This window comes from Nipponia nippon, unplaced genomic scaffold, assembly GCF_047370975.1.
Source record: "Nipponia nippon isolate SJK-2023a ecotype South Korea unplaced genomic scaffold, ASM4737097v1 scaffold_4, whole genome shotgun sequence".
Classification (NCBI taxonomy): domain Eukaryota; kingdom Metazoa; phylum Chordata; class Aves; order Pelecaniformes; family Threskiornithidae; genus Nipponia; species Nipponia nippon.
The window spans coordinates 51,345,840-51,373,310 of record NW_028262358.1 but is presented as its reverse complement, the minus strand read 5'-3'; the positions used below and the strand labels follow the sequence as shown (position 1 = coordinate 51,373,310).

The window sequence follows — 27,471 nt, the reverse complement described above, 5'->3', positions numbered from 1 at the left end:
CAATAGTTTGACAGTTTAGTGTCTTCTTATTGTAATAGGCTGTGACCCTGCAATCCAAACTTACTTGGACCAGTACCTCTTTCCATGGTCTTCTCCCAACTGCCTATGTTCAGTTCCATTGCTCCATCTACCCTCACTGTGCAATGGCAGTTCCAAACCATCCAGCAAAACACCCCTAACAAATCTCAAGCAGACAGATTACAGTTGCAATATCCAAGGACCAATTCTTGAAATTGGCCTATGGCATCAAATTCTAAGGAAAAATACTGAAGTGTGATACTTCAGTCAATGCCAAGACTGACACAGTGCCATGTGCAGATGTCCAGATTTCATAAACCTTTTATTTTTTAGTTAGTATGAAAGGATCTTGATAAAAGCACTGCAGATTGCATCTCAGTGGCATTTCATCATTTCATCATTTTCTGCATTCTTAGGGAAGGATATAAAGCTACCAACTGACAACAGGTGACATGATGGCCTTTGTAATGTGAACATGGGTTCCCCATAAACCACAATGAGAACACTAAGTTATTGCATACAGACCTTTCATGTATCACCAGTTTCAGCCACCACTATATTGGACTGTATTTGACCCAGGTACAGAATGAAAATCTCTTTTCTAAATCATTCACCTTGCCTCCTTTCCCCCCATTTCTTTCTTTTGTTGAAATACATTTCTGGGGAGATATAATTTATTGAGATGCAGTTTGAACCATGTTACTTTTTATAACCCTCACTTGCACCTACATTGTGCAATCATTTGACACATCTGCTATGTCGAGAACAAATCTGATTTAAGAGTTTTAATAAGAACTTGCATCAATAAATTATAACAGATTTGTGATTAGTAGTATTATTTATATGCAATATTTTCGTACCCCTTATAATGCTGATGTCTGCTTCACAGGGATTAATTATTTTCATAATTTTGTCTAAGTAGTAATATAGAAAATGTCAAAAAGAAAATTAGATTTTCACTTTCCAGACACAGAAATTTAATTAAAGCCAACTCCTTGTTGAAGGGGAATGTCCTTAGCTGGTTCTGTGATGTGGCAGCAGCTCTACATGCTGCCATGTGGGAGACCAAGGCTCAGAAAGTGACTCGGGGAATATTAATCGCCAGGCTTCAGAGACTAAATACATGCAGAATGTGCCACAGTTGGTCCCAGCAGGTTATTCATAGAGTATATAAGGTAGCAGACAGTAGTGATTTCTTATAAAGGCTGCTGCTTGCATGGCCCACCTCAGAGATGGCGCTATACTGAAAGACACCCTCTGCTTAGATAAAAACTGATCCATTAGGAAACCTCTCGTTATCCAGGCATGAAAGGTCAGCTTCCCCTCATGCTGCTCTAAAAGTCTAAGATAAACACCTCAAGCATATTACAGCTGTAAAAATCAGCATCTTCTACAGTCCGTTGGACATTTTTAGGACAAACACTCAGGTGTCTCCAGTCTGTGGAAAAACAGTCCATATATAAACCACTGAACTAGTGTCATTAAAAACCAAATTCCCAGCCTCACCAATATGTGAGGGAAGCTGGAGGCATTATTTTCTCATTTTACCCACCCTCCCTCTTTAGATCTTTTTTCTTTCATTCCTTGAATAGTCACCAACTATTCTCCTTAATGCACTGCGTCTTTTGCCTCTCTCTCAGTTCCTTCCCTTCATGAATCCTCTTTCCCCTATGCCCTGTATATTATTCCTTCCTTCTATTTATCTCCATTATCCCCATCTTTCACCCAGAGTCTTCCTCATTAACTGCTCACAGACTAGAATGGGAGCACCAAACAAGGCCATTCAGGACTTCTAAGCACTATCCAGGGACAACTGAATCTAGTCCTGGTTTGAAGTGCCATTGCAGCCATGAACGAACACAAAAGTTTCTCATTCAGAAGCTGATCCTTCTTTCTTAAAAAATACGTTTTTCTGGAGAAGACAGACTTCAAGGAGATACAGTCAAAATCATTGTACTTGCTATAACAGCACTTACATAAGATGAATTAGAAAATAGCTTGAATTAAAAAACTATTCAAGCAGTTGAGTGTAAAGCTGATGACTAACAAGACTCTATTACTTGATTTTATTGTTTATGTAGGTGATGATTCTTTTCAATTGGATGGCAGCTTAAAAGTGACTTGCCAACCATATACCCACATCAAGTGATTATTATAAGATAAACCAACATGGGCAGAAGCACTTTCAGTCAGAATGAATACCTTTCATTTCCAAAGACACAGCTACAGCTCTCACTGACTCCAGCTGAAAGAAAAATTCACCTCCACTTCGGCTGGGCATAGAAATGATGAAAGATGGATAGACCCCTCCCAAGCACAGTTCTGCCACTGCTTCAGTATGTCTATTTTACTTTGACACTGGACATCTTATTTTATAGGACAAGAAGTCTGCTTTGAAAGTTCATTCCCAGTTGCTCTTAAAGCCAATTAACTTCTAAGCAAGATTTTTTCCTTACCTTTTGTCCTTCACTATTACTAACCAGACCAAGCCTATGTGCACTGTCATCTCCATGCAATTTACAAATGAAATATATTGCAACAGAAGAACTAATAAGAGAGAAGGGCGGAAAACACCTATGGTAAGACATTTCATGCTGAATTTAATTATGGCAACTCAGATTTTTGTGAGGAACACATGGTATGATTTCACTGTAGTTGTTCCCAGAAAAGAATCCAATGCTTACCTCAAATATACCATGGGATCAAGCTCTGCTTGTTGTAAAGATTTTGAGACTGTTTAGATACAGAGTTGGCAATCTGCTGCTACGGAAACAGAGCAAAGACTTGAGGGAACAAGCCTCAGACGTCGCTGCTTGAACTTCAGTCAACATTGAAAATGGAAATGAAGGAGCTGTTGTGACTTCTAGCCACATCCTTTGAGCTAGCCTCATGCACTTGTGCTAGTAAAGGAACACAAAAAAACCACTTGATACACTGTTTGTTCATGTTTATTTTATACAGTCATGGTAATAGCACTGTAATGAGACTGGCTGCACCTGGGTTCCAACGCAAACTCAGTCAGTGATCTCTTGTGTAACCTCTACGTGATTTGTTGCCTCTGCTTCTCATCCCATGTTTTACCTACTCAAATGATAAGCCCAAAGGGGCAGACATTGCCTCTTACTAAGAAATACATACAACAACTAAGTCAATGGAGTATGTTCAAACTTCCATAATGTGAATAATAAAATAGCTGTAATGGTATGAACATGAAGAAGGGAAATAATCCCTAATAAATACTTATTCTGCCCATAACACACAGGAAAGATATGGTCAGAATTCATGAGTATGCTGAACATCTGAATTATTCCTATATAGGGAAATGATCTAAGGTTCACTGTTCATCAAACCAATACATGTGTATAGTAACTTGTATAATCTACTTTTTATGAAGAAGTTTTTGGAAATGACAGGAAAAAAAGTGTTTCTTCCTCTATACCGCCCTTCACCACTGCAGTCCTTGTGTTCCCTCTGCAGAAGGAGTAACCACCTTCCCCCTGGGGACAATGAAAAGAAGCAGCTTAGTGGGCATGCAACCCCTCCTTAGACAACATAGCAGGGTTCAGCCACGGGAAATTAACAACAGAATGAGTCCAGGAAAGAGGAAAAAAAGATCAGTTATTGCCAAATGCCCTTCCAAAAGATGTTCAGATTTAAGAACATGAATAGACAAGATGGTCGCATATCTGCATTTTCCCTGTCACGGGCAATGCTGGAAAAAGAAGAATACAACTAGAACTCCCACCACAAATGCTCTGAAAACTGTAATTGCTTGTTTATTAATTCCTCAGAGTGGAAAAATCTCTTCTAAGATGTACAATATATAAAAAATAAAAAGCATTTCTCCAGCCTCCTACACTTGCTTCTGTATGCTCAGATATTTCATAGCAACAAGAAATTACAAAAAGTTTATAGCTGTTGAGAATTTAACACCCCCTAAATACTAAACTTAAGGAGCACTTTGAAGAACTTCCAAAAGCTGCAAATGTGTCTGCTTTCAATCCCTTTTATTTTATACCTTAATAATAAACTGCTATTTTCTGCATTTTCAGATTTCCTAAGTCACTTCAAATATTTTTAAGCAGGATTATTGGAAAACACAGATTTCAGAAACTGTTGACATATTGAGGCTTCACAGCAGGTAAATCTTATTTCTTGTACCAACTGGTGCACTCTTCCATTTTAAGCCCCACTAAACTAGGCCTGCTTCCTCATTACATTCTTGAGAAGGCTCTGTTCATAGATCACTGACCATCACTTTAAAACCCCTTGCACACACACACCTTCCCAAATTTAATAGAGATTTTGTCTACAACAGAAAAGATTCAAACACGCTATTTGGAGTGATCAAATCAAATACAGTTTTCCTCTTTCCTTTTACTTGCAAACTTTGCTTAGGCTACCTATTTATTCTCCCCTTTTCTTTTTGGGTACTATGATTTTGAAAGGTGATTCAGAGATTCACCACTGCATTGACATCCTCTATAGGAATAAGAACATACTGTTATTATACAAATAGCATCTAATGCAGATAAAAAATTTAATCTTAATACATATGCCTCCTTAATCACTCCCCAGAAGCTTTCTTTCAATGGAACATGGCTCTTAAGGCAATTTATTATACTTCAAAGCTTTAGTCTCTTTTATTAGCAGTTCCATACACAAACTGTTGGTAATTTCACTTATTTATTTATGTATGTGTGGTAAAATCAGATTACTTCCAGATACAACAGTGTTTTACAGTCATCAGTAGAACTGCATCTTTTATCCGGATTCTTTTAAAATACATCATGCATATGATTACTCATAAGAAATAAAGTGATGCAAAGACATTTTTGCAAAGTGCCCACAGCAGTGTAAAACCTTGTTTGTCCTTGGCCTCACCAACTTTTCTTCTGCCCAAGATCTGTGGAAGTTTATTTTACCCTGGGGACCAAGACCCATAATGCTGTAATGCTATTTTAAAAATGAAACGGTGCTCATAAGAAAAGTATATGTTTAAATGGGGTAATACATTGTATATTTGTATACAGTTCCTGCTTTGAGGTAATGCTATGAGATTCTTTGCCCTGCACAGTAACTAAATAACCATAAATGATCTTTCATGCATATGCAAATCTGTCCCTCTAAGCACCTTATTAATTATTTCAAAGATACTTGGAGGTCACCACTCATGGAAATTTCTATGCATGAAGCCTCATTAATACAAGACACCATACAGAGAGATGGGATAGATTTTTGTTGCCATTTAACAAGGGCAGAGAGAGTATAATCTGTAACGTTTACTTTTTTATTTTAACGACCAATGAAATTTAGTCAGCTCCTATCTATAAGTCCTTGCTCTGAGCTGATACAGTGGGTTTGAATCATGGGGCTGCTGCCACACTACTCTGAACAGCTAATCCTATCAACGCACCAGTTACCATGCTCCGAGCTCTGGTCCTCCACACTGGCTGTTCTCAGCTGGAGTGTGCTGCCTGGCACTAGATTAGCAGCTAAGCACTAAGGAATTAATGTTGTTCTTCCAAAAATCACAGTAATGACACATTTTGTGTTGGAACAAAGTGAAGCTATGGCATTATCAAGGTGATCTATCGTAGCCCATCAGCTGAGACAACAGCCGCCTTCTGAACACATATTATCTCCTGTCTAATTAGGCCACATAACAGAAATTAAAGAAAAGCAAGGATATAACCACACAAAATACCTGAAAGCAATCACAAAATGCATCTTCTAGCATATCTGTGCCAGGAAGCAAGAAATTAAACCTACTTGAGAAGCACTGTTTATCTGAAATCCCTAGATCCTTTCCAGCTCAAGTTATCCTACACATGTGATAACACTGATCTCGTCTGTCACAGTGACCCTTTGCTTTAGCAGCTGCTGTTTATTTTTATTCTGTTGTGTGTGCGGTGCTTTCACCTCTAGATTGATCCAATAAAAGATATAAAAAACTTGCTATGTTGGTACGTTCCCTTGATAAAAATCGGGAACAGTGAGTCAAATGTTAATGGAAACTGCAGGCTATGTTCATTATGTTACCTCTACTTTTGAAAAACACTAGAATGAACAGAACTAATTGGAAGTGCAAACAATTTAAATAGGCTTAATTACAAAACCAAACCCTCCTGTACAGTGCTGGGGCAATGTGTGCACACGTGCCTTGAAGACGTGGGCTAGTTTTTAAGAAAATCCATTGTTACAGGAAAATGGAAAAGTAAAATAATTTTTACTAAGTCCAAACTCAGAACATTGGTATTTTCTGTTCAAGACACCATAAACACTAGTTCAGCATTAGTCTGTGATGTTTAAAAATACATGTATTAGTACAGACTGTTTTGATCTGTCTGTGCAACCTGGTAACCTACCATAACATAAATCTCATTACAGTAAATATGACTTTGTTTTGTATTCCTTTTAGAAGCAGGCTCAGATCGACATCTAACCTTTCAATAAAGCTCAGATCTAACATTTTTTGCTTTGAGTCATGCTCTGTTAGAGATAACATGTATTAAACCAACATTGCCACAGTAAGACTTTTCTTGGCATGTCCCATGGTATTCATTCCTGTTAAGGGGAATTCATTTTAGGCTTCACTGAGGTAATTACAGAAAGTTGTGTCAAACAGTGCTTTATTGTCCTCACATGTAAATACAAATTGCAAATTGCAGTTGCAAAAATGAAGATTGCAAACTGTAGATTGCAAAAATGCAATCTTCTACTATTCAGTAGGAGTGCCATGATAAGTGGAAAAGAAAATCACATAATACTGTTCTGAATGTTTCTTAATTGAATTCATTGCTGATGAAAGCTTCTTGATCCATAGCTATGAAGGAGGCTAAAATCCATCGTAGCTGAACAGTAAGAGAGAAGGGGTTGGCAAATCAGGCATTCCTCTTCTTCACAGGTGTGATGCAACTCAGCTTCATGACTTTCTCAAAGGACAAAAAATAGTCATCAGTTCCTAACTCAAATATGACCTAATTCTAGAAACAACCAAACGTCTTGCATACGAGAAACTCAGGTTCAGGTAGCTGCAGAAATGAACCAGTGAAGTTACAACAGCACTGATTAGATTCCTCATCCTGCAAAGCAGTCTGAAAGATAATGCTTACAAAACGCTTTTATTGATACAGAACTGCCAACACAACAAAGAGAACTGACGGAGGTAGCAATCAATTTTAGGTTTAGATGGAATATTACTTAAAACCGCTGAATACTCAGAGACTGTGACTGAGAACCTCTCTAACACAAAGCATGCCAGCACAGTATAAGGTCAATACTTCTTAGAGATAATCAGGCTGGCTCTGAGCAAGCAGGTATGCCTAGACAGCACCACACATCACTCTGCAGGGATACTAGCACAGGTCCTGAAGTAGTATTTGCCTGGTCAGTCCTATTCAGCCTACCAGAAGTGTCAAAGAGCCCATCCTATGTGCTATAGTGATACAACTATACTTCCTTCCCTTCAGCATCACGATTCAGCTCTAGCTCAAGAATCTCTGTAGTGCACAACACTGCACTGCACTGCGGCACACCTAAACTATGCACTCCACTGGCACAGGGCAGCACCTCTGCAGAAATTTTTCCAAGAAACATTCTTACTAACTGGAGAACAGAGAGAAAACGTATCGCAATTGTATTATTACTACTACGACTACTACTAGTACTACTTTAATGTACAGAATTTTGAAAAAAACTTTCTGATTTGGGGAGCTCTGAAACTTTAAGATTAGCAATATTTTAGCATTTCCATATTTAGCTATTTTAACACTTAAAGCATAACACAGCTGAGGCTAGATTGGCAGCAACAGCTGCTTTTCCATTGCCACAGCTGAACCCTATCTCACTTGAACAGTAAAAGTACAGTCATCCTTTGTGCATCCTTTATGGTATCCCTTTCTTAGGCCAAGCCTGTACCTTCCTCACCTCTCAAAGACTGAAATCACATCCCTGAGCATTTCAGCTCTGTCTTCTTGCATTTTCTCCTCATCCCATCCCTACTCTGCTTCTACTGCTCCATCCCCATAGTGTTCAACTTCAACACATAGAAGAGAGAAAAAGACGGCCTTGCTACTGCCAGCCAGGGGTGAAAACCTCTGCAAACTTCTTAGCCTCCTCTCTGAGAAAAAAGGACAGATAAAACTGAACTGAACAACTAGAGTTGCAAAATCTATGGAAAAATCCTAATACAAGTTTTGTGCAGCATGAAGAGAACTGAAAAACGAGGAGGGAGAAGGATGGATTAATCTCAAGTAGCTGATTAATTTGTGTGGGAGCAGAAAATGGATTAACTTTTGGAGGAGCAAGGAGGGAGACTGAGAGACAGACTGACCACACAGTCCTACAGTAATGTCAAGGTAAGAGCACTGGGTATAAAGTTCCTGTTAGGTTCCTCGTGACAAGTTTTCTTACACAACATTAAAAAGTGTTTTGTGCAGTATGACATCAGTGTGTAAATGAAGTAGCAGAGCAAACTGTTGGGGGGCAAGTAAAATGAGACCTGGTGAGACAGCACATGAACAGCAATTCTAGTGAAATGTGAACTGATGACCATTGTTAGATTGCGTCTGAAGCCATTAAAAAGAAATAATTTTAAATGGTTCTTACTACTATATCTTCAATATCCTCAAGGCATGTCCTCACATTAAGTAAGCGCCACTCTCCTATGAAATTTTGTCAATTTTTCTCCCATCTAGTGATTTGAAACTTATTTGTCAGCCATTCAGGTAACCACGCAAACCCATCTTCTATGCAGCTTCTAATATGCTGCAAAATGGTTCTCATACCACTGTACAGTACTTGTGACAAACATACATGCACATATGCAAATTTAGCAAACGAAAAATAAATTCTAATATATTTCTTCACAGCAAAATTTTTGAGAATTTTGCAGTCCATGTGCCAGTGTAATTGAATCAATTCTCAAAACACATCTTCCAGATTCAGTCTAAGCCTTTGTTTAGTTAACTCAAACTTTGTTTCCTACTCAAGTAAAACAGATAATCTACCATCTTCTCAGGGTGATTGCAGTCCTTTTTCTATTAGTAGTTGACGACAGGCCAAGAAAGTTAACAATTTACTTAATTTGAAAGTGGAAATGTGGAGGTCAAGGTGGTTGTTTTTAACCAGAGTGTAATGCTATCACCTGCTAACACTTCATGATTATAAAATACTAATGTGAAGAAAGTATGCATTTGCTTTTAAGATAAATGCCCTTTGGAATTCAGTTAATTCTCCAGTTCACATACTCAGCAAGAACCACTTCAATATTCAAATATTTTCTCCATGAAACGAAACAACTCCTATGAAAACAGTATAATTCCACAGATATACTTAAAACTAACAGGTGATAAAAAAATCTTGCCCTGAAATAAAAATCACATAAATTTTTAAAAAGAAAATCAGCTAAAACATACCTACGCAAGGGAGGGAATAGCCAAGCTCCGGGTCATGGATGAACTGACGGTCATTCAGCATAGTCACACAGTACAAATGGAAACAATCTAGGCAAATAACATGGCGATGCACGCACTGGAACACAAGTACAGGACTCCTGTTAAAAACAAAACAGTGAAAATGATGAACAAGGACTGGACCAAACTCCACAAAAAACTTTGTCTCAAACTTCTAATTTTATAATAATTTTTCGTTAGTAATACACAAGATTATTACGTACGTAAAGACAGAATTTAGCCTGGCATATTGCAGCACTTTTTAAAAGAGATGGTTTCTAACATGAATGAGATGCAAGGAAAATGAAATAGGTTTTTACTGAAAGTTGAAACTTTACTGAAAACTGGAACCTAAAGCAAGAAAAGTGCTTTAGTAACAGAAATTCTTTGCATGGGGTAAGATCACATATGGTAAAACATCAAATGGTGGTAGGTAGGATTAAATAGAAATGTGACCAGCTAGGAAAGTTAAATAGGACTTTGTGAAGACCACCCTGTGCCTTCAGCCTCTCAAGGCAGCCACTGGAACACTACATAGAGGGCATTCCCTTAGTAACAATGAGCAAAATAATTCAGCTGCTGGTCAGAGGTATGGGATTCAATTTGGGAACAACGCACCTAAACTTCAGTTCTATGTATAAATACCTACCTGCACGCTAAGCGAGAAATTCCCATTATAGTCAATACACTCTGGACATTGGAGCTGATCAGCCTCCAGGTATCTACACTAGGGTGAGCTGAATCACCCGCTTGGCTCCATTGTCTGCATGGACCAAATCTCCATGGACCGTTATGGGAGCTTAGACACCTGCCACACATGCAGACACCTACATGGAGACAACTAAATATGGGTATCCCAAGCTTGACAGGATATTCTTTGTGGAGATGCAGAGAGGAAACACTTGCAATAAGTAAGGATAAATAGTTTTACTCCTGAGCTGGCCTGCACTCAGAAACTCTCCAGCTGTGGCCACAGCAAGGAGGGGCAGCGGCTCCCAAAATCCTGCTCAGGACCAATACACTGGACGTGAAAGAAAAAATGAGTAATATAGGACATATTACATACACATGAAATGTGTCTTCACTGCAGGAACACAATGATAAACCTAATGGGTTTGCTCTAATATAAGTTAACTTCTGCTGACTCCTGATGCACATACCTTAACTGTCAATTCCAAAATAATGACTATAACCCCTTTGATAAAGTTATGTGCTCTGTAAGTGTTATACAATACTACTTGCTTATCTCTTCTCCTTGAGCATTACTAACCTCAAGTATCAAAATTGGAAAAATAGAGAGAGATGTGTAAAGCTGAAAAGAACAGTGAGATTCCCATTCAAATGCTTAACTACTTTAGTCCTTTTACTCCACTCCTTGTCTGTGGGCAAAAACAGGTAGAAATGGGTTAAATGTTAAATTTTTTTAGTAATTAGGAAGAAAGAGAATTGTTTTTAAAAATAGAAGGAGGAATTCTCACATATTCACTGTACTCCAGGAGACAGGTATTAAAATACAACATCAAATACAGCAGGACTTGTGATAAAATCATTAGTTAGCAGTACTGCTATAACTTCTATAAATCCTGCTAGACGATGCTTTGAAAACCCACTGAAACAGTAGATCACCAAGCCCTCAATGTGGGAATACAACTGCAAAATGTAATCAATAATAAGTTCAGATACTGTATATAAGCATTTAATCTTCCATGAAAATATCCTTTAGACTTGCACATACTATAGAATTCATGGCAGTGTGTTGGTATCTCCAAAAAGATAATCTCTGTGTTTTAAGGATTTTGTTGAATAAAGCAGCTTAAAAACTGAATTAAATAAAACCTCCCCATTACTAATCCTTATTAGTTGCCCACTTGCTGTTCTGAATGTAACAAATAATAATTTTAAAAAGACAGCTGTAAGGCAAAATGAGAAGCTGATCTGTATCATTTTAGCTTTGGATGGTCGCAAAATCATTACAGAGAGCTTGTGGAGCCGTTATCTTGTCCCTGTGGTGCAAAAGTCCACATGGCTCACCAGTCAAATGTAACCTTAAGAAAAACACCCCAAAGATTTCTTCCTGAAATGCAGATATATTCAAATTTGCCTATGGCTGTAATGGATATCTCTCTTTTAGGGTTAATTGCTCATTTTTATTGCTTCAGTATCTGAGTAACTTTTTAGTTTCATGGGAAGCTCCCTGGATCTAAATTCACACCTCTCTGACCTTCATTTCGAAGACAAAATATATCTTATGTGTGAGGAGAGATCCACAAGAGAAAGCCATCAAAAGCTGAGTATCTTAAAAATACCCAGGCCAAAAATGAAAATGGCGTTATTAACACTTTCACCTAAAGTTGCATGAAACCAAGACTAACAGCAAGTCACTACGCAAATGAACTACTACAATCAGTTACTAATGTAAATTATTTTGTGACAATCAATTTTGCTTCTTAATATATTACAACTGTTTGAAATCAAACTATATTCTCCAGAAGGGGCACAGCCATATATGTACACATTTAAACTGCATCTTTAGGAACGACATTAATGTTAAAATGTGCTATCTTTTAACACTATCAGACTCGCAAGCAATGCACACAAACTAAATATAAGTCTGGGTTCTGACTGTGTCACAAAACACAAGCTTAGCTTTCACAGCTATTACACTGTCCGCTAATTTTGCAGCCCACAGTATCTGTGTCATAAGGCTTTGAGAAACTCAATCTGTATGCAATGCAGATTTATCCAAATTCATTTGGCATTGGAACAGTCACTGCATTCCAACATATGCAGATTTTGTATCAAAAGAAAGCACTTCTAGTTTAAAAGAGATATGAAAGTTTTGTTCCTGAAATCAGTAAAGACAAAGATGTAGAGATTATGTTCATAATGCCTGGGTGAAGCTAGTAAATACTCATTTAGGATAACCCCAAGAGTTATTAATAGAAGCCTTGCTTGAACCAAACACAATTTATTTTAGAAAGGAATATTATGAAAGTCAAAAAATTTGCCATATCGTGTAACAAGGGCCCTTGCTCAATCTAACATAACAGTCTAGTAATGTAAATCTGATGTATATTTTAGAAGGTATTTCAGAGGTTCCATTTACATAATGTGTTTGGCTGAATTAGAGGCTTCATGAGGATAATATATAAGAAAAATGTTTCTCGCAGCAAGGGATAAATTGGTCCTTTTTGTTCGCCAATTAGGAATGTAACCACTTTTAAAAATTGAAAATCCAACATTACAATGCATCACAGAAAATTTCCATAATAAGTCACTCGCTCCTGTGCTCTGATTCCTTTTCATTAGAATTTTATCAGCATGCATTTACTTAAATGAAAAAGAAAGGAGAACCTAAATGTTTCTGCTTCATGTTATTACTGTCAGATAACTGTGTGGCACAACAATAGCACGGTTGGAAGCGCTATCTGGTCTCTACGCTCTTTCCTCCTTCTCCTAACTGAGAAGCAGCAAGACGCAGAAAGTTCTCAGATAGACTGCAACAGTATACTGGCTAAATAAACATGTGAAGACTTGATCTTGTTTAGATTTAGATAAGAAGCCCACTGGGAAATAAATTGTTCTAGTATATCCCAAAATCTTATAACAGTTATTAATGTTTTGAGAGTGAGTCCAATGGCTATGAATGCGAGGGGCTACTTAGCATACGGAATTATTTGCAGACTTAACAGTGGATTAACTGATGTATCTTTCAATGCCTACTGAAGAAGAATGTGGGGCAATTTGTCCCTTGCTTGGTCTTTATCCTTCATATTTTGAAAAAAGCTTGACTGAGTAAAGGTTAAACAGCACACCACATATATCAGTCCATTATCTTTTAGAAAATGTGAGTAGCCACAGCCTGAAGCACTTTGGAGCAAGGAATATATCTAAGCCTGTAGAAATCTGTGAAAAACATGTTGGACAAATCTGTGAAACCCCCTTGAGGTCATTTCTAGGTGACAGTTGGATTTTTCTCACCTCAATCTCAAAATCTTAACCAAATAATAATAAAAAACCTTAGCAGATGTCTATGAGGCTGCCTTGCTGGGATTACAGTCAGTGAAGCAAAAATAGCCATTTGGGATTCATTTCTGTGCAGTAAATAAATCTGAATGCACACAGCTATATCACAGCCTTTAACCCCACCTATGAGTGCTATATTTATCATAACACACTTCTGCATTTCTAATACATTTTTCCATGTTGGCAATCTTCCTGTCCATCAAAAAGCTTTCTATATAAGTACCATGAAATCATTTCATTTATAAATGGATCTCTATGCCATTCCAAAATGAGTCTTCGTTAACTTACAGATCAGATCGATAAACAGCATTCAAGAAAACATGAATCACTGAATAAAATGTGTTAAAAAAATTATGGAAAATATAAACTTTGGTGACATAGACACCACAGGCACTCTCCTACTTCATAAACAATCAAAGTAATTGAACAGAAATTCTGTCCTTGAGCAGCCCTCAATCAATTTTGGCTCTACCCTTGTAGCAGAACAAAATTACAATGCCTAAATAAGCCAAATTATTCATCCATCACATGGCTTCCTCATAGAACTGTGTGTAGGAAGAGTATAGTCTTCTAATTCATACAAAGCTGGTGCCACATCTGGCTTTCCTGTCTATCGCATACAGTCCACAGTCTTATTCAAAACTATTGAAAGAATTGCCTGTTTATGATGCTTTAAGTGCAAGGTTTTCTTACTGAGAAAATACTTCCAAGTACTTCCAGTTAGAGTAGATTATTAAAATCCATTAGAAAGATGCTACTACTTATATAAAATATAAAAATAGAAAATATAGAAAAATTACCACAGTGATTTCTGTTTTAGAACTGAGGCAGTTTGGAGGAAAGTAGAGCAACAAATCCTGCCTTTTAATGAGCAATATGCTATTATAAATAAATAGAAACAGTGACCTAGCAATTGCAGACAACTGTAAGTAACAATGCAGGCCCTTAAATATTTAGCCAAGGGTAGGCATTTGAAATGGGTATCAAGACCTTACAAGAGAAAAGAAACAATGATAAAGTACTAAGAAAGAAATCTCACTGATATGACTTTGCAGTCAAGAACCCATCTTTCATGGACTTTTAGGAACACACAAAAAGTACATCCCTGCTTTCACCTTCCTGAGGCATGAAAATAAATCTTTACATAGACTGTGTCAATTAAAAAAAACCAGTATATATAAATACAGTATTCCCAGAAAATTGACATATTAAATCCACTAAAACAACCAAAAAAATTCTGGGTTTGTGTCTTTGATCACTTGCCACACAACGCATCAAAGGTCATAAAGTGAAGGTTACGAACAGCATGAGACATCACTGTGTGAGCTTAAATTTTCTGGCTGTGCTTCTGTATAAAAATGTATTCTGACCCAGAGCTGTTAACTTAAAGGGGCATTGGCAAGTGAAATCTGACCTACTTTTTCCTCTATTATGTTACATGTTTTCCTTCAAAACGTGCTTTCATGTTTCTTATTTCTATTGGAAAGCGGTGCCAAGAGGTCAGAACCCAGGAATGGCCTCACAGTAATAAACCAGAATATAAGAGGGAAAAACAGGCACACTTAAAATTAGTGCACGTGATGGCCAGTGCTCCTTTCAGCAGTGCTCCTGTTAACTCTGTTGTTAAGGTTTTTTTCATGCTATGGAAGTGACACACATTATTGCCTGTAAAATCCGTGATCGCTGTAGCAGGCAACATCTGCCTCCTGAGGACACAGGCAAGGGAATTCTATGTTACATGTACTGGTACGTTCATACATACCATATACCATTCACCTGGCATTAAATATGTGCTATGCCTGCTTGCTAGACATGCCTTGTCTGAGCTCTGTGTTCAGACATAATAACCAGCCTTGGCACTAACAGCTGAATCTTATGATATCAAGGAATGGGCAGTGATTAGGCTGGAGAAGAAACTTTTCCTGTAATCTATCAGACTAGCTGTCTACAGCGCCCCTCTGCACAGCAAATAACTGATAAATCAGTCATACTTTGAAATCAGATCAGTAGAACCTGCTCCTTTTCCTTCATCTGTGCTTTTACAACCTCATTAATGCTCCACTGGAAAGAAAAGGAAAAGACCTCGGTAATGGAAGCAAACGATGACAAACATGAACAAAGGAAGCAGCTCATAAGCTGCCCTAACCCAAGCCCTGATGCCAGTTGACAGTGGGAATATGAGAACAACCAACAGGACAATATAAGCGTGCAATGCCTTTGCTTTTCACAGAGCATGGAGGACTTTGCACGGATGTGGTTATTCAGAGCTCAGGGATGCTTGGATATTGATCTGCCCTATTCCTCCCAGCAATCCCCTGGGAGCTCAAGGACTGCCCTGGCATCAGGCTCCAGGAGGAACTAGGACTGTTGGATACAGCATGTTTCCACTGTGTAAATTTCAGTTATTCCCTTCCAGTTAGCTTTGAAAATACACCCTGGTTTATGAACTGTAAGACTGTGTCTCTTAAAATGTATGGAAGAAAAGAAGACTGGAAAACAGAGTAAGGCAGACAAGTGGGGAAGGGGTGGAGGAAAGAAAGATGTAAGATGGAGCAGGAGGTAGAAGTGATACATTAAGTGCATTTGCTCCTAGAGAATTATCTTTCACCACCTTAACATTATGTTTTATGCTTCTTCTCATCTTTCTTTTCAAATACGAATATTCAATTTATATGTTCATCCAAACAATAACTTGAGGGTGCTTCCCATTAAATGAATCTTCAGTCTCAACCAAAGATATGATTATTATCTTATAAACAAAAACACCCTCAAGTTATTGTTAGAATAAAGAGATTTCTTTATAGAAACCCGCTTTTTTCAATTCCTCACTATCATTGTAATTTACAGATAATATTTTACCCTTTCCTCCTCAAGGCAAATACCTTAGCATAAATGTCAAGGTGCAGTTATCTGAGAACACCACCTACATCAGCACCTCCACTGAAAGGGAAGAAGAACAAGCCTTGGGCTAGCAAGTCTCACTGAACACATTCTGACTTGGTAGATTTTAAGTGTACAAAGCAGTTAATTCCCCTTAATAGTCTGAAGAAAATAGTATGCAATGTCCACCAGAAAATTGTACTAGCAGTAAGAATGGCTTTATGTCATTTTTCTATACTGCTTACAACCACTACCATAAGATATTCATATTGTGATTTTTTTTTCTTATCTTGTTATGGCCCTTGTCACAAGAACAAATGTGGAATTTAAATGCCCAACATGCACACAGCTCTATGTGTAAATTTCTTCATTTGCCTCCTCCATCTTTTTCCCTTCATGTCAACTTCCACTACATAGAAGAGTAAATGGAATTAACTTTCCAACCAGGAAAAAAAAAAAACAAACAAAACAAACAAACCACAAATTAAATAGTAAAAATCAGAGAAATTATTACAAAGTTTGGGAAGTATCAATTCTGAATTTGTAATTGGGCCAATAAAAAAAAAATGCAGAAAATTCTAAAGATGTACAGAAATTAAACTCAGGTCAAAAGAGGATTTTATGTGCCTCTTTCTTGTTTAATCTTAGCGTACATTTTCATTAGTTTTGTACTGCCTACTTGGAGGCTGGCTGATCCTCTTTGTGCCTGTTCTTTCAAGGAATTACAGAATATATCAGGACTCAGGTAATCTACTGCTCTTTGTACAGGAGTACTCAGGAAAAATCTTCTCCCATTTCTCTACCTGACCTAATAATATGTGTAACACTTATGAAGACCAACAATCATCCAAATATAACTTTGCATTTCTATAGGAGCATTCAATTCCAAATCTTGATACCCAAATAATGCACAGAGTACAGTGAAAGACAATAACAAATAGACACATGTGAGATTTATCCCTCTTCTAAATTTACTGAATATTGTAGGAATGGAAGCAAGGGTATTCACGATATTGCTTTAGAATATCATCTCTGACAATCCTGTGGAAGCTGTTTGTGATGCTAACATGGACTGACTTCTGAAAGAAGACATATTGCAAGAAAAAAAAATGTGGTGGCCATTTCCCCTTTTCCTCAAGCAGACCAGGATTTAGTTAATGAAATAGTGATATACTATTCATATAAATGTCACAGAACTTACATGAAGACACTTAGTGGATAAAGAGTGTGCATGAAAGGGCATGTATCTTGGGAACCCTCCCTAATACTTCATTTTTGCCCATCTTTCCTTTGTTTTGACGAAGCGGCTTACTTTCCACCTCACGCTTAGCTAGATACGTGGACTGACACATGGGGAAGGAAAGGAGTATGGATTTTTGATCTTACCCCCTCCTTGTCCTCATTGAGCATTTGCTCAAAGAGAAGGACACAGCAAGCAAACTCTGCAACTTTCTCGGAGGGGATATAACAGCCATAATTGTCAGCAGTAATGAATAGTTTTGACTTCTCATATTTATCTACTGTTTTCCCAGAATACATAGATCTTTCCCACAGAGACTATTCATATTCACTCTTCTGTTACACTCTCTCTCTGTTAGAGGAAGTAACCTGGCCTCAAGAGAGAAGACAGGTTATAGGTGGAAACTTGATACATACCCCAGTAATTTCTGAGAAAAACTAAGACAAATAAATTCAGAAATATTAACAGGCATTTACTAAGGTAAGTTTTCCTCTGCCTTCAGTTTCCTTTTGACAACTCCCTCACCATGCCATACTTACTGCATATGAGCTAGGTTCTGGATTGCAGTCTAGCTAACAGGAAAAAAAGGAGTAAAAAGAGCAAAGAAACAGAATAGAAAATAAGCAAAACAAAATTTTAATGTAATCAATCAAACTGATTTAACATGTGAAATAATATCCAGGAGATGTCTTGCAATCATCATGGATAACATCATTACTTAGCTTCATGATCTGCCTATATTCATTCACAGGCTGATCAAACCATAAACTATATACAGAAATCTTCCATTACAAATGGTGGATTTCTTCCATTACAATGGCAAAGAGAGTGTATTTGTACAGGGGGTCTAAGAGCTCGCTCAGCCCTAAGAATCTGTACACCACTAAAATGTGTCCAAGAAATACATTTGGACTCTGTGACAAAACCCTTCCTGCTCCTTCTTTTGCTCAGGGAACAAAGAGAGAAACATTCATTCTCAAAACATATTGACAAAAGAAACAAACAAATGCACATCACTTAATTCGAAATGTAGGACAAAATAGCAAACATTTCCCAAAAGAAATGTTTCTGAATGTCCTGCATTTTCTCTCCTTCAAATTATAGAACAGCGCCTGAAATAAATGGCAACCCCACCTTATTTAAAATGGTATTTATCAATGATCATTGGAAATTAGATCACTCATCAATCCCTATCTTTTGTTTTTAAGTGAAACATTCAAACTCTTGTACTTTTTCCAATCAGTTGAAATACTATATATGAAAACTGTACTCCAAACTATATTTTTTACCCTTAAAAATGACTTTAAAGTTTTACTTAAAGTTTTTACACTCATAAGTTTTTTAAAATTAGTGTTGTTTAAAAGAGAGAGGACATGGACCTACTTTCTTTAAAAAAAAAACAAAACAGGACATGGGGAATGGCTTGATTGGATTTTGGTTTTTAATTTAGATGCTATGTAGAAATAAACTCTGGGATTAAGATTGTACATGGCAAAACATAAACATTTCTTTAGGATATTAGTGATGAAGAGAAAAGTACATTAGCTAGACTGTAGTCTGTAGATTCTGTCAGATAAAATAAGGCAAAAACTGGAACACAAAATGCAGATTCCCTGCCTCAAATCTCTGCACTGCATTATCTTCAGATAGAAAACACTTAGAGATGCTAAGAAAAAAGCTCTTTTAAAATTAGGGAGTCTCACTTCTTTATTCTATTTCAAAAAAATCTAAAAGGCCACATGGTATAAGGCTCCATTCACAGAATGGACTGCAAGAACTTCTATGGGATACTAACTGCCGTATCCTAAGTTACGACTCGTAATGGCTCATGTAAAACATTATTCAATTACACTATTATCAAGTTTAAATGTAACAATACTCGGAAAGGAAATGTCAATGGATGTTTGATATTTAATTTTTAAATAAATCTAATTCATCTGTTTTCTAGCATATATATGATTTTTCTGCCAAATTCTAGTCTCACGAAGACAAACTTTTCTGGTAATAATGGAGAGCCTTGAAATTCAGTGATGAGAAACGCAGGGCACACAGAAAATGCAGCTGTGCAAATTATGTTAACAAGTAGGGCTACTAGGAGTACAAACTTGTCTGAAGTCATACGTTCTGCTCTCAATGTCATATCATGTCTTTGAAAGTAGTTCATACAAAGGATTTATGCTTTCTTAAAGAGTGCTGTATTGTGCTCAGCGCCGCTTATTTCTATATAGATGGATACAGCATACACTTTGATTACCATGAAGGCAATGACTGAATCTGGTAGGAATGTGGTGTTGCTTCTCTGAAAATACTAAAGAAATGCATTTGGTTGCAGTCTGCAAAGGAGCAACTAATATCACAGCAACAAAATACTACATGGGACACCAGCAGGGAAGTTACCAAAATGACCAACAGAAAAGTTAAGACTTGCCACTTCTTTCCTAGGTCTGATTCTGTTTTCATTATAATCAATAGCTAAAACATCATTGACTTTAGCTGACCAAAATTTGGCCTTACACTTTTTTGAATAGCTACAAACATATAATTCAATGTGAAAAATAATAATACCTTAAATTGACAGGGGCAGACTAGGTGTTTTAATCACATCCAAAAAATTTAATTGCACATCAGCCGCATACAGAAAACGTGTTTGCACCTGTATATCTGCTCAATTTTACCTGGAAAACATTCTGCTTTAGCATTCATTGGACGTCTTTGTATTTTTAAGTGGAGGAAGAGAGAAAGCTCAGTTCTGAAACAAAATTAACTGACAGAAGTTTTACCAGTATTTCCTTATCTGTCAAAATGGTACCTTTCCCCCTCCACCCCAAATACTACAATCAACATCTTGCTCATACCACTTATTCAGGAGTTTGGGGGACCGGTTAAGGCCAGTGAATCTCACTGCTATGCTCTGCCTGACCTGATTCAGAGTTCAAAATCAGAGAGAACAGAAGTTCATCAGCTAAGTTAAAGCTGGAAGCGCAATAAGGCACGATTTTTAGGATGCTCATGCTACTAAGTAGACCAGGTTTCCTAGCAGTTACATCTTCGGCTGCACAGGTACTGGAGCTGACTCTGCCTCATTCCTCCTTTGTGGCAACTTCATAATCCCCTGGCAACGTGCAGACTGGGAAGGAAAAGGGCAAAAACAAACCAAAACAAATATAACCCTTGAAATGACAGCTACTAGGAATACTCAGGAATCCAAGTGTATGGATTCAATTCAAAGCTCTTCCAGAAACTGCCAAACCCTGTGAGCATGATTGATCCCCCAAAGAAGGTTCAGGCCAATTCTTATCAAAACTCGCTCACACATTCCCAATTATATAATGTACCAATTATGTTTCCCATTCTCTCTTACATTAGCTAGCCTGACAGCAGCCTCCTGGCACTCTGAATCACCACACTACACATGCTCAGCTGAGCACAGGAGCTGCGCAGGTTTTATAAATAGTGCCTGCACACGGTTCCAGTGTACTTGAGCAAAGGACCTTTTTATTTGAGGGTTGGCCTCACTACAGACAGCCTTCTTACAAGGGGTGAAGTTTATCGGATTAGAAGCAACACTGTTAGTATTCAGGACACATTTCCAAGTGCATATGACATGTCAGCTGCTTACATATCTTCCAATTCTGCTTCACGTATTCCTTTTAAAGTTAAACATGAAGTGACAGAAGTGTAGAAATATCTGTGTCCTGCACTCTGTGAACATAACAGCTAAAAAAACCACCTTGACATGTCAGCTGACAACAGAAAAAAAATCCCTGACCTCTACTGAGGCATTCTGATTTTCCTAACAACAACTACTTGTAACAGAGAGGAGAACTGAAAATACATAATCATGAAATCCACAATTAATATATATGTATATAAAGCATGAGGAATTTTGTTTGCATACCCCCAGACACAGTTTCAGTCTTTGCTCCTCTTTCTGTGTCTGTACAACTACCTATTCTACTTTACAGAGACATCCCAGAGATCTAAAAATAGGGGTAGCTAGCTGTTCATTCATGTATTTGTAGCTATTTTCTTTTAAAAGGTACTTTCCTGCATCTTCCGTTGACAGATACACTTTCAGCAGCTAGTTCTTTCGTCATTTAAATAAACAGAGCACTCCCTGCAGCAATTCCTTTTCTTCCAAAGTTAATTCCCTACTACTTTGTTTTTCTCTGTCCTTGAGATTTCTTCTTCACCATCTCTCTAATTCTACTTTCAGCTATCATTTCCAAATGAAGGCTGGCTTGGTCATCCTGGGTTCCTGTGGGGCCAGGAATATAGTTCAACAGAAGAGGATGACCCTCCCATGAAAGTGATGCTACATGACATTTTTCCTATTAGTCTGATTCTGCATTCTGTATTTACTGTACAAACTCCAATTTCTAGAAACACAGGGGCAACAGGTATAGATTCATTTATGATAAAAGCAGCACGTTGTACATTGTCAAAGGATTTCTTCTTAGCGTTATTCACATCTTAATTTTACGTTCAATTAATGACCAAGAAACTTTTGACCTTTTAATATTCAATATTTGAGAAGCTGTATGATGAAATAAGACCTTTCATTTACCTAATAGTTGGATGATGGGGTTGGTTATGCTTTAAATGCACGCTCTCGGGGAGGGAGGGGTAAGCTGTAGCTCTTTAAAAGCCACACGTGCCCACACGACCTTCAACATCCTGCACATGCTGTGAATTGCATGGGAGACATTTGTTATGTACCTTGAAAGGTGAAGAGCTTCAGCAACCTTGTTGAGATTCTTATCTGTACTCAGAGGATGGGGCCTAATTTTAATCTTGCTTAGTTCTGCATTAATCAGAACTGACTACACACTGAGGACAGTAAAACTGGTCAACTGTAAAACCAGTGGGAAATCAAAATTTTGTGGCAAACCAGGTACCTGCAACTCTCTCGCAGTGTTTCTCAGATAATGGGTCATGATCCTGAGAGAGGTCACAATCAGAACAATCAGAAAATTGCAGCAAAAATGTCGCCTCGATTATATTACAAAGAAAATAAAATTAATGGAACACTTTCAAGGAGGACAAAACCTTCAAAGCTGAGTGTCACAGGGAACAGAAATGCACGTTTTTAAGATAACACAAAAGGAGGCCTGTTACAAAAATACTTGTCTTTGAATTGGGCAAATGGGCCACCTGAAAAGTTTGAGAAACTCATCCCTAGCCATTTCATCCAATTTACTTATTTTTTTATTTGCTGTAGCTATTCATATAATCATAGTATATTCTAAAAGGTCACTATCTTTATCTGTCATGGATATTTCAGAAAAGTCTAGCTGAGATAAAGCTAATGTGCCTGTTTCTGGGACGAAAATGCCTTCAAATGTTTTCTGATGATAATATTAACGCTCTACAGTAGAGGTGATACTTAGTCACCCTGGAAACCAACCATCTGTAGTGCAATATATAGTTGCTAAGCAAAATGTATGAAAGTGTAACTTCCTGACCCAAGTGACAGAGGAGCAAACAAGGAGAGGTGCTCTGCTGGACCTCATGCTCTCAAACAATGAGGGGCTTGTTGGGGATGTGAGGGTTGAAGGCAGCCTTGGCTGCAGTGACCATAAGGTAGTGGAATTCTGGATCCTGAGAGGAAGCAGCATGGCAAAATGCAAGATTACAGTCACTGGACTTTAGAAGAGCAGACTTTGGCCTCTTCAAGGATCTGCTTGGAAGAGTCTCATGGGATAAGGCCCTGAAGGGAAGAAGGGTCCAAGAAAGCTGGTTTATATTCAAGGATCACTTTCTCCAAGCTCAAGAGTGGTCCATCCCAATGCTGAAAGTCAGGCAAAAATGCCAGGAGGCCTGCATGGATGAATGTGGAGCTCCTAGAAAAACTCAGACATAAGAAGGAAGTACACAGAAGGTGGAATCAGGGTCAGGTAACCTGGAAGGAATATAGAAGCACTGTCCAAGCATGCAGGGACCCAGTTAGGAAAGCCAAAGACTACCTGGAACGGAATCTGTTGAGATGTCAAAGGCAACAAGAAAGGCTTATATAAGTGGCAAAAGTACAAAGTCCTGCACCTGGGGAGAAATAACCCCAGGCATCAGTATACAATGGGAGGCAAGCAGCAGGAAAGCAGCTTTGCAGAAAAAGGCCTGGGGGTCCTGGTGGACACGGAGTTGAACATGAGCCAGCAATAAGCTCTTGCCACAAAAAAGCTAATGGTATCGTGGGCTGCATTAGGAGGAGTGTTGCCAGCAGGTCAAGGGAGGTGATCCTACTCTGCTTGGCACTGATGAGACACACCTGGAGTACTGGGTCCAGTTCTGTGCTCTCCAGTAAAAGCGAGACATGGAGCTACTAGAGAGATTCCACTGAAGGGCCATTAAAATTATTAATGCACTGCAGCATCTCTCATATGAGGAAAGGCTGAGAGAGCTGAGACTGTTTAGCCTGGGGAAAAGAAGCCTCAGGGGAAATCTCATCAATGTATAGCCATCTGAAGGGAAGGTGTAAAGAAGACAGAGCCAGGCTCTTTTCAGTGGTGCCTGCTGACAGGACCAGAGGCAATGGGCACAAATGGAAGCACAGCAGCTTCTGTCTGAACATAAGAGGAAACTTTTTTACTGTGAGGATGACCAAGAACTGGCACAGGTTGCCCAGAGAGTTTGTGGAGTCTCCATCCATGGAGATATTCTAAAGATGTCTGGAAATGGCCCGAGCAACCTGCTCTAGGTGAGCCTGCCTGAGCTGGAGGCTGGACCAGATGACCTCCAGACGTTCCTTCCAACCTCAACCATTCTTTGATTCTGTGATTCTGTGAATGAGATATTAGCATACAGTAGAATAAACAAACAAAGCTAAAATTACTATATTTCATAAAAGTAATGCAGAGTCGTACCATTCATTAACAAAAGGTGACTAATTCTAACTAACTAACTCAAGATTGCAACCCCAAACTGAAGAGCGTGCATGAGGGGTTCTGGGCAATGTACTTTTTAAACAGAAGAAAGTTATGGGAGAGGATTGTTTTATTTTGTTCATGTTGGGATTGTATATATTAACTTCAGAAGCACAGTATCCTTTCCCTCCCATGAGAAACAAAACTGCTTGCAGGGCTCCTCTGTACCCTTGTTTAATCTGTGACATTGCAATTGGAATTTGTCACTCTAGGAGCTGCATCTGATGTTACAGCCTGAAGCAGAGTTAAACCAAAATAAACAATCTGCTCCATTCTGCTTAGACTAATACGACAGTGATGTAAGCCCCAGCACAGTGGAAAATGCATAAATGGGCTGCCACACAGCACACACACACATAAAAACAGAATACAGCTCAGAAGTTTTATTACTAATACACATTGGATGAAAGAAGCCTTGCTTGGACTTTGGCTTTGCTATGCAACAGTATATTTTTTTTTGTGTGCGTTAACGTGGAAAATATGCTTATTATTTCAAAAGGCTCTAAGAGTTTTGTGCTGCACTGAGAAAATATCTTTTTCAAAAAAAAAAAAAGTTCAGTCAAGTATTTGTTTCATCACAACTTGTGCAAAGTTATAAGGGTGGGAGAGCTGAACAGGATTATTTTGTCATAAGCATCCCACGGTGACACAAATGTGTAAATATTTGTCCCAGTATCTTGTGTTTGAATACAGTATTCATCCCTCCCTGCCTCTCTGTCTCTTTCTCTCTCTCTCTCTGGTTTTTGATTTAGGGTCTCTGGAGCTTTGCCAATGCTAGGCTGTTTGTTCCAGTTGCACATACAGGCTCATTTATGCAAATAGTCACGTTGATGCCCTAATCTGGTTATTCCTTCTACTCAGGATCACTTGATCAGAATGAGGATGGAGGGAAAAAATGCTGTACATAATTCTGTTAAATTCGTCAGCTGAAATGGCTGACCTTAAATCTAGCGTCTTACATGCAGTCATTTTTCCTTTTCTCTCTCCCCAAGCTAAGAAAGCTCTGCAAAGGCAACTGACTGAGCAGGTCACATTTTCTATAAAGATACAAAGAGGTTATCTTGTTCCAATAATTTTATTTCAGGAAAAAAAGAGGATGGAGTGAGAAGCAAGGCAACAAGGTCACTTCAATAACATCACAGAATATTTTCTCTTCTCCTAACTGCCTTATTATTTATATACTTTCAACTTCAAAAATGCATTTTTATATAAAAAGGCAAGAAAAAACAGCAACAACCCCCCCATTTTATGTGAATAAGGCAGCTCATGAAAGTTAAGGGCCTAAGAGCAAAAAACCTCCTCTTTCCACATCAGGCACAATTTATACGGCTCCAAGTGCAAGCCTTCCCATGTCGTCCTGCCAGTGACCTCAGCCCTCATCTGTAAAATCATTTTCTCAAAGGAGATGAGGTTATCTAGGCTGGATGACAGCTCAGGTCGCGCATTTCTTCTCATCAGAGGCTCCTGCATGAGCCCAGCTGAAGCGTAACAGCTAAAATTTAAAAGTAATGCTAGGGAAGATACTCAGAATGCAGCGGCTACCCGTTTGCACTTTGCAGAGAAGCAGCTGGCCTTTTACAAACATCCTGCTCTGCTTTCTTGCTCCTGCCTTGCTGACAGCCCAAACTGTGAGCTGCTTGTTTTCCCTGTTGCTGCAGATCATCTGCCGGGCACTGGCACGGCAGGACTCAGCCCTCGCTTGCCGCTTTTGCTGTGCCATGGGACCACAGCACTGCAATATTAGCAAGTTTAGAATTCCTCTTGATTTTTCAAATTCTTACTTTAAGCAGCTTCTTCCACCACATCCCACTAATAAAGGCATCGTGCTCTGCGTCTACTTGTTTCTATTCTCAAGTTGTATCTCAGACTGGATCTGGGTATTTCCCAAAGCTTCCCTTCCCCCATCAGGCAGACTCCAGACAGCAGAAATATTCAGATCTACCCCTAGATGGGGCTACTGTCCACAAGTCGCTGCATTGGGATTACAAATTCAATTCTCTGAGCACAAGAAGCTGAAATTAAGTACTGACTATGTAATAATCTCCATCCCATTTATTAACCCCCTCATCCTTCATACATACTTCTCTGGCCTAGACTGGCACATGCCAGTGATCATATTAAAACCTTCAACTTTGTCTCACCCCTTTTCTACCCTGCAATAAGAGCTATTTTCCAATCACATAAAACTAGACAGAAAAAGGAAGAGCTAACGACTGATCGGAGAAAGCTCTGGATGCTTCCTAGGTTAGCAGCAGCCAGCAAGTGATGTAGGGACGATTCTGTCACGAGATCCTATACTGAGATATTTCAACAAGATATAATAATGTTGAAAACATCTAGGGGATGCATATATTAATTTTTCTGTTTAACTCATATGGCACATAATATCTTTCACATTTATTGCCATGCAAGTTATCTCCTTCATATAATTTTCAGCTTCACACTGTCTTAGCTGGTTGCACCTAATGAGCACTATATTGAAAAGCCAAAGCAAATCCCTAAAGAATATGTTTAATACCCAAATAAAAGAATTTAATGAATTCTTCGTGATTTTAGCAAGATCTCAAGAGTGATTGCAGATAGCAGAATGAACAATAATGATATAAACAGATCAAACAAATTACTTCGCATATTTACAGGTCCCTTTCCACTTGATGGCTTCAGGAACCCGTCCCACGCTGACCGTAAAGTCATTTCCACTTACACTGTGAGTGCAACTCACTGTCACATGAGTTGGAAATATTTTATATCCACCATGTACAAGCATAAATGGACAAAGACAGGAAGCAAAGAATTCAGTCCTCTATGATTACTGGTCTCTGCCAAAGTGATTATTATGCTATTTCTTTCCACTCTAATTTGAAGACAGAGAGATTCTGAAGTTTGTTTCCTAGAACTACTTCTACAAAGTTTGTATGTTCACCTTTAC

The 27,471-nt window shown here is 38.3% G+C and overlaps 1 protein-coding gene across 1 annotated transcript in view; it reads right to left on the bottom strand.

The window, feature by feature from the left end:
• PRKN (parkin RBR E3 ubiquitin protein ligase) overlaps window positions 1–27,471 on the bottom strand; it is a 780,164-nt gene that overhangs the window by 277,323 nt on the left and 475,370 nt on the right. The window contains exon 7 of the mRNA XM_087774081.1: window positions 9,438–9,574. Within this exon, the coding sequence (XP_087630207.1) occupies window positions 9,438–9,574 (137 nt within the window). The remainder of the gene's footprint in view (window positions 1–9,437; window positions 9,575–27,471) is intronic.